The 13,888-nt window shown below is 36.7% G+C and overlaps 2 protein-coding genes across 4 annotated transcripts in view; one reads left to right on the top strand and one right to left on the bottom strand.

Moving 5' to 3' along the window:
- Positions 1–2,444, top strand: part of LOC145202146 (exportin-7-like) — a 126,758-nt gene extending 124,314 nt beyond the window's left edge. For all 3 annotated transcript variants that reach the window (XM_090082101.1, XM_090082102.1, XM_090082103.1), the window contains 3 exons: positions 438–485; positions 683–813; positions 2,243–2,444. In XM_090082101.1, the coding sequence (XP_089938227.1) occupies positions 438–485; positions 683–813; positions 2,243–2,348 (285 nt within the window). In that variant the 3' untranslated portion in view covers positions 2,349–2,444. The remainder of the gene's footprint in view (positions 1–437; positions 486–682; positions 814–2,242) is intronic.
- A 4,743-nt stretch (positions 2,445–7,187) lies between these two features.
- On the bottom strand, positions 7,188–8,480 carry LOC149890949 (uncharacterized). Its single transcript, XM_090082005.1, has one exon. The coding sequence runs from the start codon at positions 8,478–8,480 to the stop codon at positions 7,188–7,190; it is 1,293 nt and encodes a 430-aa protein (XP_089938131.1).
- Positions 8,481–13,888: the final 5,408 nt, after the last annotated feature.

Here is a 13,888-nt window from a genome sequence, read left to right on the forward strand (position 1 = left end):
TACATACATACATACATATATACATACATACATACATACATACATACATACATACATACATACATACATACATACATGTGTGCATGTGTAATGTAATGCATATCATGTTATATTGTATTTTACATCAAATTATATTTCTGGTTTATTACTAATGTAAATGTTATTGTTAGGTGATTTATGACTTTATTTTAATATTTTTACATATATTTTTCATTGTCATAGACCATATATTTTGAAAAAAAGGTTTTGTTTCGAAAATCTATATTCTTGCTCACTGTGTGGTATTTGTTTTCAAATACTTGAACGAAATCAAAATCTTATCAAAATCAAAATCGAAAAGCTTATGATTCTCATTTATACTTTAAATGATTTGGTATATTGGATTAATTAATAAGAAGAGTTTTATTTCTGTTAATAAACTTGTTTCTATATCTCAGTGGTCCATGTCAAGACCTCTTTTGGGACTTATATTACTAAATGAAAAGGTAATTTTTTTTTTTATCTTTAACTTCAAGCAAATATTAAATATAATTTTGTGTAATTATATTCAAATTAGCCTTCCCTAATTAAGCATTCCCAGGATGTTTTATTCATTGTCTTTTAAATGATTCAATCAGTCAGAGGTTTTACGACATTGAAAAAATGTAGTATTTTGTTTGATCCTTAGCATTTTTATTACTAGTTCTTCACAGTTTTGGAGCAGCGCATTGTTCAAGCACAGCCTGGCCCTGATAAACAGCAAGAAATGGCTACTAGATTTCGAGAGCTTATGGAAGATGTAGAAAGGTCTCTTACTGCAAAAAATAGAGACAGGTAATTTCAGATGTTTTTTTATTTGAAGTTAATAATTGAAATATTTTCTCTGCAGAACAAAATTTTGTCCTTGTTTTCTGACAAATTAGCTTCTTTCATTTAAAAGAATGTCTCTAGCAGTTGAAAGCAACTTTTCAACTTCTATAAATGTTGGTGGTGGTGCGAAGAATATGTAAAACTAAACTTTGTTACTTTTTCTCTATATTCTTTCCGAAATTCGAAACAGCATAAAGACGTTGGGTTTGGTACTCGTTTAAATGTCTTCTGCCAATTTGGACGTTGGACTTTGGAACTCTGCAGTTTGCGACTGTGCAATAAAATTTTAGCATCATTAAAGAAAATCTAGTGTTCTTAACAAAAGTAGATATCAACACTGAGATGGTTTAACGTTAGTTCAAATTTGAACTGCCTATTTCCAAAAAGATTTGTTTTTTATTAGCTTGACAAGCTTCTTGGGATACAAAGAAGTTGTTTTTGAATCTGGGATCAAGAAGTGTTGCTACTGCAAAATGAATTTTTTCTAGCATGTAATAAGTTGAATTCTACCGTGTTTAGACGTCATTTTTTTCATCAGTCTTCTAATTAGTTAAAGTTTTGGATAGCCCGATCCATGGAATTACTGGTGGTTACGTTAAAGTTATACTCCGATTATCTGATTATGCTCCATTGTGCAGCAGTTAAAAATTCCTAGGGCCCTTGCAAACTCTTGTTAATGAGAATGACTATTTTTAGGCTACTTAAAATATTTTCCTTGTTATGAGCTAATAATGAATTATCTAGGAGCGACAGTGGCCAAAACTAATTTATGTGGCCTATTTGAAAAATCATAGGGTCTTCGCTTAGTTGCAGCTGAGGCATTTCTCTCTTTCGTCAATTTTTTCTATAATCTACATAATTACAATCAACTTATGCATAATTTAAGCTAGCCATTACTCCCCAGAAAATAACGACGTGATCTTGCTTCACAGTTTGTTTACATATGGAACTAGAAGTTTATTGACACACTCTTCAAAGTCTTGTTTACTTTTCAGGACGTGATGTAAAGTTTAGAAACTTGATGCCTGCCACAGCAAGTATTAACATAGAAAATTAACTTTCTCTTAATTTTAGCTCCAACATAAATCTTAAATCACCTATTAATGTTTGGCTTATGAATACAACGATTCTTGATTTTCAGTTTTTTACCAGTTAACAGAGACAATTGTGGACCTGAATCCTTTGAGTTCTTCACACTGACAATATTTGCAAGACGTTCAACACTAAATTATTCTCTTTTTGCATTCTTTATCTTCGAAGTGTTTATTGATTTTCAATCATGATGATTGTTAAAGAAAAAATAATTAATTGAGCATCATTTTCACTCTTTACTTCAATTATGTCGATTGCTATTTATTTAATGTTGATCAATATTTAATAAATGTGATTTTAGGTTTACTCAAAATCTATCAACGTTTCGAAGTAATGTTAAAACCTTGCTTGGCGTATTGGCGACTAACTCCATCCCAATAATAGAAATGATTGGCTTCACAATGTGATATCTTAACAATATTTACAGTTGCTGGTGAATGTATAGCGTCAACGTTTAGATAAAACATCTTATGTAAAGAGGAAGAAATCCTTTACCGATATTTGAACTAGAGTGTTCTTGATTTTTTTTGTTTGTTTTATTTTTTTTTTTTTTTAAATATTAATGTAAAATCATATCAGTAAATATAAAACAAATCGTTTTATAAAAAGAGGTATCAAAGCTGCGCAGTAAAGCAGAACTACTTCATAGCATCGATGTTTCCATAAAATCTTTGAAAGATTTGTATGGTAAAGTATTTTATTGAAGAGCATTTTATAGATGTCACGCTCATTCAAGAGCAATAGATTTTTCTACGCATATGCAGTATTTGATAAAATTGAGAATTTAAAAAATTTCTGCGATAAAGATATAGAATGAGAAAAAGCTCTTCAACACTTTTTCCAATAGCACTATGAGTTTTTTTTTTTTTTTTTGAAAAAAAAAATTTAACCTTAATGGAATTATTAATTGCTTCCCCAATCAGTGTAATTTGGGTTTCTCAGTAATTAATGCATAATAGAACATCTCGTGGCAAAAATTTGTAACCTTTGAATAAAATTAAGGTTTGTGTGATAAACTTTTAACTTATAATTTTGTACAGGTTAAAATTAAGAAGCCTTTTTTATACTTCCGCCCATGTGCACCACTAATAAAAATTACATTACAAAAAAGTAAGAAACTCTAATGACTTCTTTCTTTATCAGCTCATGATACAAACAGGTAAAGAAAAACCAATTCTAAAATATTACTATTGCCATTAAGAAAACAATGAGAAAAGTTTGAAATTTTATCTTCAAAGATAAAGTTCTTATGGTATAAAGTTTTTATTGTGAGATGTCCGAAAAATTAAAGTATGCGGTTAAAAGTGTAAAAACTGAAAGTGTATATAAATTTTAGGAAAGAGCACACTCAATTTATCTTGTTTACAAATAAATTCTTCTACGGAAGCAGATCGACTTAAATTGCTATATTTGGCTGTGGAGTTTTAAATACACATTGGATAAGTAAAATCGAAATTATAAATGTTATTCCGTTTTGAAGTGATTTAGTGAAGAAGTCAAAATTTCGAAAAAAAATCGTAAATTAGGCTCTTTTATATAGTTTTTTTTAAAAAAAGCATTTATATGGTGAAGAATAAAACTTTTCCCAAATACTTATAAATCGTTCGAACACAGTTAAAAATAAATTTAATAATCACTTTCAAAAAATATTATCCCTTTTACGTATCTTTCGATTTTCCTCGTTAATTTAAAATTTATAAAAAAATATCTTAGGTTAGGTTTTTTTAGGACAAGGTAAAAACATGCCATATGGTTTATATTCATCTATGATCTCAAGGCGCAATTAAAAAGCTTCCCTTTTTCTATTGTTTATGAGTTAAAAAATGTCTCATGATGTATAAACTGAAAATATCGTATCACCTCGAACTTTTGGTATTAAATGCATCTAATTAAACTTATTGGCAGGTGGAAAAATATAATATGCAAAAATGTAACTAATAATGTCATGATTTCCTGCCGTTGGTGTAAAAAGAACTTTATATGAATAAATTATAACTATAAAACACAGAATGTGTATGATTTCAACAATTAGTATTAGGGAATGTCCGGGTCCCGACAGGAGCTGAACGAGTCCCGACCCGAACGGGTATCGGATACCGAAAAAGCTAAAAATAATTTAGTCGGACTCCGATTACTGGAAAGGGTTTTACCCGATAACGCCGATAAAATCGGGTAGTCGAAATTGTTCATACCCGACCCGACTCAATCTTTCGGGTAATTAAAGTAATCGGTACCCTAAAGTTATTGATCTCATGGTTCCCGAACCCGATTACCTATTAAAAATAATTTCCGAACGGTTTTGTCGGGTATTCTGAGAAAAAGGTCCGCTTTGTTAAAAAATAATTGATATTTCTAAAAAAGTTACCTACGTGGAATATAACTGTAATAATCGCAATAATTACATTTTCACTTAGCCTTCTGGCAGTTAAACAAAATTTAATATAATTCCTCATACTATTCACACCATACATTTGAAAAAATTACTTTATCTAACCCTATATTTGAAATGCTCGACTCTGATAGGTTGTTACAAAAAAATCCTAGGTAAACTAAAACCAGTAAAAGCGATCGTACAGCATCATTGTGTGTCAGAAGTGCTTCCTTTTCCGAATCTTGAAACGATGTTAGAAAGTTTGCGATTTTAAAACAATATTCTTTGATTGAACTTAATGACCCTGTTTAACTATCTTTTATAATAAGCAGTTAAATACGAGTAAAAATGGCAGCTTTTGCTCAAGAAGTAAATATGATTTATATAAAAAAATAAGAAAAAAAGATCGCATGCTTTCGCCACCCCATTATACAAAAAGCGATTGCAAAAAAAGAATTCTGTAAAAACAAAAACCCATCAAAAAAAGTTCGTCGCAATAAAAAGTAATGCAAAACAGGCCCCCATTTATAAGGTACTTGCCAGCCTCTCTGTTAATTGTCTTTATCAATTTTATGCTCAGCCTGGTAGGTGAAAACAGAAAATGCCCAAAGTTTCAAAGAAATCTTGGTGAAACAGTCCTACTTGACGAAAAAACAACAGAATTAACATAACAAGCAAATTCTGAGAATTTATGTGCATTTGATTCTAATTTTGGTACTAATTCGACAATTTCAAAATGCCCATAGTCATTTTTATGTTCAGTCTGATAGATTACAACAAAAAATGAGCAATACAATAAAAAGAGCTTGGTAAAAGTGGCCAAAATCATGACGATTGACCGAAATTAGTTAGATCAGTATGGAAAATGACCAAAAACGAGGTTTTGTCGCAAAATCCGGTACTTGCCAACGTCTCTGTTGATTATCTTTGTCAATTTCGTGCTCAACCTGACAGGATACAACAAAATAGGGCCAAGGGATCCAAGAGGAAACGGTGAAAGCCTCGAATTTGGCCACATTTGGCCCAAATTTCGACGTTTTGTATGGAAATTGAGCCAAAAACGGGGTTTTGTCGCCAAATCCGGTACTTGCCAGCCTCTCTGTTGATTGTCTTTGTCATTTTCGTGCTCAGCCTGACAGGATACAACAAAATAGGGCCAAGGGATCCAAGAGGAAACGGTGAAAGCCTCGAATTTGGCCACATTTGGCCCAAATTTCGACGTTTTGTATGGAAATTGAGCCAAAAACAGGGTTTTGTCGCCAAATCCGGTACTTGCCAGCCTCTCTGTTGATTGTCTTTGTCATTTTCGTGCTCAGCCTGATAGGTTACAACAGAATATGTCCAAAGGCTCCAAGAAATATCGGTGAAAGGCTCCAATTTGACGAAATAATCACAGAATTGACATTACAAGCAAATTCTAAGCATTTCTGTGCATTTGTCGCAAAAATCGGTACTTACCACTGAATTGCTTGATGCCCTTGTAAATTCAACAACTTTGTTTACTTTTATTTTCTACTGTTTTTTATTTAATTCTTTTACAACTTTTATACAGAAACAAAAATTTCTCGAGGGCATAATTATGTACTTAAATAGCGTAAATCTTCACTAAGTTATTAGTCAAGTCATAAAATGTAAATACGACAACTACAAAAATAGCGTATGACATGACTAATAACTTACATCAATTAACTTTAATGACAAGAATTTTATAAACGTAATAATAAAGTTTCATAACGATCAGCTATTATCACATCACCCCAAGAACTAAAGTTCTTAAGTAACATAGTCATTTAAATATGTCGGCTTTGTCCTTTCTCTGGTTGATCGTCTGATCGCTGGTAATAAATTTTCGACGATTTCTCTGCCACCAGCTTCCTCCTCATCGTCAACAACTGTTTCTTCGGTTTCTTCCTCTTGTGCAGCAAAAATGTCTAAATCTTCAAAATCACTTTCATCGCTGTCGATCTTTTCACTGATAATAGTTTCTCTTGAAGCGTTTGAAACATTTGAGGCAGGAGCTATTCTCACATCTCGCACATGTCTTGGTACACCATCAATTTCAATATTTGTGTTTGTGAGTATGTCAGTTACAGTACCAATTTTCCAAACTGAAGTGCACTTTGCATCAGCAGGGCGAACGTAAACTTTTTCTCCAATTCCATAAGTTTCCATAACTCGTTGTGATCTTTCCTGAGTTTCAGTGTTTTTCTCCTCTTGAATTGGTAGACGCCAGACGTACATATTTTTCTGAGAAGCAGGTGCAGATTTCTCATTTGTTCCCACCGTTGGTGTTGCATTGTACCAAAATACCGCTAGTAACGGACATATTTGTGCTCTCGCAGCTGTTCGTTTTACTGTGCGGTGGTTACGCTCCACTATCCCATTCCCTGAAGGTCTATATGCGCATCTATACTTCCTTTTTACACACCATTTTTCACATATGTTTGAAAATTCTTTGGATTTAAACACCGCTCCATTATCCATCAACAGTTCTTGCGGTGGGCCATGCTCCCTAAATACGGATTCCAATTGATTTACTACACTTTTGGTATCTTCGCACGGCAACTTTCTCCAAACTGCAAACCGACTTGGTCCACAGTCAATCATTGTTAAATATGGCGACCCTTTATAGTGAGTCACATCACAAGCAATTCTATACCATGTGTCTGGTACATCTAGCACTCCATTTTCCCATTTTACTGGTGCTGGATCAATTGAATTACATTGGCAACAATTGCGAACACATTCTTCAACGTCTTTTCTTAATACGTGCGGAAGTCTTCGTTGCACTGTAAACATTGTCCGATTAACGCCAAAATGATGCTTTGAGTGACAATTACGAATTTCCTCAGCAATACTTACCCCAGCTAGTTCTTTAGTATTTTTTTTTTGAAAGTTCATTTATCCAAGTTTTTGGAACTCTTGTTAACACGTCAGCTTTGTTTTTGGAGGACGGAACCCATTTCAATGTGATGTTTATATTATATTCTTTTATTAAGTCTTGCAATAGAGAAAGTCTTCTTTTAATAAGCATTTCTGATAATCCATTTGATCGAACTCTATGACCTTCAGTCAGCATACTTTTTAACCATCCATGAACTGTTACTGAATCAGTGAATACTGACAAATTCTTTATATGCCACTTAGCAGCTAGGTTTATCCCACGCACCACAGCATCTAATTCAGCAATATTAATATGCATGACATCATTTATACTTCGAAGCCAGGCTGCATCCTCAATTATTACGCCATTGTATTCTATAGCAACCCCCATTGCCATGCTGCTTGCATCACACCACAATGTCGCTCCATTTTGAATTCCTTCAGCATTCCATTTTCCTCTCACAGAATCGCTAACTTCCAATCGGCGCAATATTTCAATCAACCATGACTGAGCTTGATCTCCGATTAGATCATCCCAAGCATCTCCTTGACTATGTCGTTTTATAAAACTGCAGGGAATTCTGAGCCAACCTCCAACAGGATAGTGACCTAACAAGTGTCCACATATCGAAAAAAGTTTCCGTCGTGTTACTTTTTCAGTTTTGATATCTTGTGACTTTGGAATGGTGTTTCCTCGTTTCCAACAAAGCTCCTTTTTTTCATTTCTAAATAGTTGCAAACCCAATACTCGTGCAGTATCACATTGCTCTGGCTCTTTGGTTACCAATCCATAACGCGCCAAATGATTTACGACCTTTTCAACTGATGTTTTTTCCAAATTAACAATTATATCGTCAATGTAGTGGTCAGTTGCTTCACTAATATCTGCATCTGGATTCAACACGCTGCCTAAGATTGAAGACATTATTTTTGGAGCAGAATTTAACCCAAAACCAAGACGTGTAAGATAGTATTTTTCTTCTTTGTAGATTACCCTCTGATGCTCCCACAAACTCGGATCGATGTGTACTTGCATATACGCGCATCTAAGATCGAGTGTTGCAAATTTGTCACCAAGAGTTCTCCATTTTCTAACTTTTTCATCACATGCATCACTTGTGGCATTATGCGAATTAACGTACTGATTCAATTCGCGAAAGTCCAGAACAGGTCGTACCTTTCCTTTATTTTCCTGCTCAACAGCCATTAACGGGACAATCCCTTCTGTACTTTTTTCTTCTTTGTTGCATGGTTTCAACCAGCCATTTTTCACCCATAAGTCCATCTCATTATTAAATTGAGGTATCAACTTGGGTTTTACCTTGTACTGCGCGACAGAATTTCTTAGTTGTGTTGACCTTGTTTCCATTTATATTTAGCAGTCCACTTTGTACCATCAAAGTAAGCATCAAAATCCTTGTCATTTATACCAACAATTTGTTTCTCTGTATAAATTGAAACAAAACCAAATTCAATTTTTCCATTGTACAAGTGCACTCCTCCACAGCGATTAATGACATCCATACCAATAATAGCATCAATACCGTTGACAACACTTTTTAGAATCATTACTAATGCTTTGAGCTTTTTTCCTTCAATGATTAATGTTACTGTAGCTTCTCCATCCGTTTTCACAACTTCTCCATTAACAGCCAACACCATTATATCATGTCTTCTAATACGAACACCAGCTTTCCGAGCCATGTTGTTTGAGATAATAGTTCGGGTACATCCAGTGTCGACCAGTGCTTTCCCAGCAAAGGTGTTCACCTGCACAGTGCATATTGGAAGCGCCGTTAGTTGTTTAGGGAAACAGCTGGCGCTGGCGATTCCCTATTTGAGTTTCCCTGATGCAACAAACAAAATCTTGCAATGTGTCCAGATTTTCCACACCTGAAACATTTTATCCCATCACTGACATTTTGTTTCTTCGAAAAACAGATTCGAGCAACATGTCCAGATTTGCCACAGTTGTAGCAGATAACATCAGTAGCGGATGGTTTCTTAACATTTTTATGGAACTCAGAGATAGTTGTTGAAACATACTCTTCTTTTGTTTTTTCCGTCATGAGTACTCTTGCAAGGTTCAATGCATCCTGTAAACTGATCCCAAATATTTTCACTTGTGCTCGTAGCTGCTTCGAAATTTCACCCGGCAATCCAGTTATGAACGCTCTTAGCAATAATTCTTCGCTTTCAATATCGGCCAAATTGGCCAAATACACATCGACAGATTCACCGTCATTCCATCTCCGATCTCTGAACTGCTCGTAAGCTTGGAAACCAACAACTGCAAATGCATCTAGTAGGGCTTTTTCAATGTCCTTAGCGGAAGTTTTTTGGCTCTCCCCAAGTTGCTCATATATTGCGAACGCACTGCCTTCAAGAAACAACGGAATGATCAATGAAAGATCGCCCAACTTTTGCAGCTCTCCCACCAGCTTAATCTTTTTCAACCACACTACAACATCTCCAGATCCATCAAATTTTCCAATCATTTTTGCCATGGATGCCATACTGCCGAAATAACTTGTAAATACAACAACTTAGTTTACTTTTATTTTCTACTGTTTTTTATTCAATTCTTTTACAACTTTTATACAGAAACAAAAAATTCTCGAGAGCGTAATTATGTACAAAAATAGCGTACGACATGATTAAGTTATTAGTAAAGTCATAAAATAGAAATACGACAACTAAAAAAATAGCGTATAACTTGACTCATAACTTACATCAATTAACCTTAATGACAAGAATTTTATAAACGTAATAATAAAGTTTCATAACGATCAACTATTATCACAGCCCTTGGGCATTTTTTTGCTCAGCCTGACAGGATACAACAGAATATGGCCAAGGGATCCAATGGGAGTCGAGGAAAGCCTCGAATTTGGCCACATTTGGCCCAAATTTCGACGTTTTGTATGGAAATTGAGCCAAAAACGGGGTTTTGTCGCCAAATCCGGTACTTGCCAGCCTCTCTGTTGATTGTCTTTGTCATTTTCGTGCTCAGCCTGATAGGTTACAACAGAATATGTCCAAAGGCTCCAAGAAATCTCGGTGAAAGGCTCCAATTTGACGAAATAATCACAGAATTGACATTACAAGCAAATTCTAAGCATTTCTGTGCATTTGTCGCAAAAATCGGTACTTACCACTGAATTGCTTGATGCCCTTGGACATTTTTTTGCTCAGCCTGACAGGATACAACAGAATATGGCCAAGGGATCCAATGGGAGTCGGTGAAAGCCTCGAATTTGGCCACATTTGGCCCAAATTTCGACGTTTTGTATGGAAATTGAGCCAAAAACGGGGTTTTGTCGCCAAATCCGGTACTTGCCAGCCTCTCTGTTGATTGTCTTTGTCATTTTCGTGCTCAGCCTGACAAGATACAACAAAATAGGGCCAAGGGATCCAAGAGGAGTCGGTGAAAGTTTCGAATTTGGCCACATTTTTTCCCAAATTTCGAAGTTTTGTATGGAAATTGAGCCAAAAACGGGGTTTTGTCGCCAAATCCGGTACTTGCCAGCCTCTCTGTTGATTGTCTTTGTCATTTTCGTGCTCAGCCTGATAGGTTACAACAGAATATGTCCAAAGGCTCCAAGAAATCTCGGTGAAAGGCTCCAATTTGACGAAATAATCACAGAATTGACATTACAAGCAAATTCTAAGCATTTCTGTGCATTTGTCGCAAAAATCGGTACTTACCACTGAATTGCTTGATGCCCTTGGGCATTTTTTTGCTCAGCCTGACAGGATACAACAGAATATGGCCAAGGGATCCAATGGGAGTCGGTGAAAGCCTCGAATTTGGCCACATTTGGCCCAAATTTCGACGTTTTGTATGGAAATTGAGCCAAAAACGGGGTTTTGTCGCCAAATCCGGTACTTGCCAGCCTCTCTGTTGATTGTCTTTGTCATTTTCGTGCTCAGCCTGACAGGATACAACAAAATAGGGCCAAGGGATCCAAGAGGAGTCGGTGAAAGCCCCGAATTTGGCTACATTTTTTCCCAAATTTTGACGTTTTGTATGGAAATTGAGCCAAAAACGGGGTTTTGTCGCCAAATCCGGTACTTGCCAGCGTCTCTGTTGATTGTCTTTGTCATTTTCGTGCTCAGCCTGATAGGTTACAACAGAATATGTCCAAAGGCTCCAAGAAATCTCGGTGAAAGGCTCCAATTTGACGAAATAATCACAGAATTGACATTACAAGCAAATTCTAAGCATTTCTGTGCATTTGTCGCAAAAATCGGTACTTACCACTGAATTGCTTGATGCCCTTGAGCATTTTTTTGCTCAGCCTGACAGGATACAACAGAATATGGCCAAGGGATCCAATGGGAGTCGGTGAAAGCCTCGAATTTGGCCACATTTGGCGCATATTTCGACGTTTTGTATGGAAATTGAGCCAAAAACGGGGTTTTGTCGCCAAATCCGGTACTTGCCAGCCTCTCTGTTGATTGTCTTTGTCATTTTCGTGCTCAGCCTGACAGGATACAACAAAATAGGGCCAAGGGATCCAAGAGGAGTCGGTGAAAGCCTCGAATTTGGCCACATTTGGCCCAAATTTCGACGTTTTGTATGGAAATTGAGCCAAAAACGGGGTTTTGTCGCCAAATCCGGTACTTGCCAGCGTCTCTGTTGATTGTCTTTGTCATTTTCGTGCTCAGCCTGATAGGTTACAACAGAATATGTCCAAAGGCTCCAAGAAATCTCGGTGAAAGGCTCCAATTTGACGAAATAATCACAGAATTGACATTACAAGCAAATTCTAAGCATTTCTGTGCATTTGTCGCAAAAATCGGTACTTACCACTGAATTGCTTGATGCCCTTGAGCATTTTTTTGCTCAGCCTGACAGGATACAACAGAATATGGCCAAGGGATCCAATGGGAGTCGGTGAAAGCCTCGAATTTGGCCACATTTGGCCCAAATTTCGACGTTTTGTATGGAAATTGAGCCAAAAACGGGGTTTTGTCGCCAAATCCGGTACTTGCCAGCGTCTCTGTTTATTGTCTTTGTCATTTTCGTGCTCAGCCTGACAGGATACAACAAAATAGGGCCAAGGGATCCAAGAGGAGTCGGTGAAAGCCTCGAATTTGGCCACATTTGGCCCAAATTTCGACGTTTTGTATGGAAATTGAGCCAAAAAAAGGGTTTTGTCGCCAAATCCGGTACTTGCCAGCCTCTCTGTTGATTGTCTTTGTCATTTTCGTGCTCAGCCTGACAGGATACAACAAAATAGGGCCAATGGATTCAAGAAATCTCGGTGAAAGGCTCCAATTTGACGAAATAATCACAGAATTAACATTACAAGCAAATTCTAAGCATTTCTGTGCATTTGTCGCAAAAATCGGTACTTACCACTAAATTGCTTGATGCCCTTGGACATTTTTTTGCTCAACCTGACAGGATACAATAGAATATGGACAAGGGATCCAATGGGAGTCGGTGAAAGCCTCGAATTTGGCCACATTTGGCGCAAATTTCGACGTTTTGTATGGAAATTGAGCCAAAAACGGGGTTTTGTCGCCAAATCCGGTACTTGCCAGCCTCTCTGTTGATTGTCTTTGTCATTTTCGTGCTCAGCCTGACAGGATACAACAAAATAGGAACAAGGGATCCAAGAGGAGTCGGTGAAAGCCTCGAATTTGGCCACATTTTTTCCCAAATTTCGACGTTTTGTATGGAAATTGAGCCAAAAACGGGGTTTTGTCGCCAAATCCGGTACTTGCCAGCCTCTCTGTTGATTGTCTTTGTCATTTTCGTGCTCAGCTTGATAGGTTACAACAGAATATGTCCAAAGGCTCCAAGAAATCTCGGTGAAAGGCTCCAATTTGACGAAATAATCACAGAATTGACATTACAAGCAAATTCTAAGCATTTCTGTGCATTTGTCGCAAAAATCGGTACTTACCACTGATTTGCTTGATGCCCTTGAGCATTTTTTTGCTCAGCCTGACAGGATACAACAGAATATGGCCTAGGGATCCAATGGGAGTCGGTGAAAGCCTCGAATTTGGCCACATTTGGCCCAAATTTCGACGTTTTGTATGGAAATTGAGCCAAAAACGGGGTTTTGTCGCCAAATCCGGTACTTGCCAGCCTCTCTGTTTATTGTCTTTGTCATTTTCGTGCTCAGCCTGACAGGATACAACAAAATAGGGCCAAGGGATCCAAGAGGAGTCGGTGAAAGCCTCGAATTTGGCCACATTTTTTCCCAAATTTCGACGTTTTGTATGGAAATTGAGCCAAAAACGGGGTTTTGTCGCCAAATCCGGTACTTGCCAGCGTCTCTGTTGATTGTCTTTGTCATTTTCGTGCTCAGCCTGATAGGTTACAACAGAATATGTCCAAAGGCTCCAAGAAATCTCGGTGAAAGGCTCCAATTTGACGAAATAATCACAGAATTGACATTACAAGCAAATTCTAAGCATTTCTGTGCATTTGTCGCAAAAATCGGTACTTACCACTGAATTGCTTGATGCCCTTGGGCATTTTTTTGCTCAGCCTGAAAGGATACAACAGAATATGGCCAAGGGATCCAATGGGAGTCGGTGAAAGCCTCGATTTTGGCCACATTTGGCCCAAATTTCGACGTTTTGTATGGAAATTGAGCCAAAAACGGGGTTTTGTCGCCAAATCCGGTACTTGCCAGCGTCTCTGTTGATTGTCTTTGTCATTTTCGTGCT

This window comes from Hydra viridissima, unplaced genomic scaffold (genome assembly GCF_058129835.1).
Source record: "Hydra viridissima isolate aposymbiotic clone 2 unplaced genomic scaffold, HvirCarnegie_v1 scaffold_3, whole genome shotgun sequence".
In the NCBI taxonomy this organism is placed as follows: Eukaryota; Metazoa; Cnidaria; class Hydrozoa; order Anthoathecata; family Hydridae; genus Hydra; species Hydra viridissima.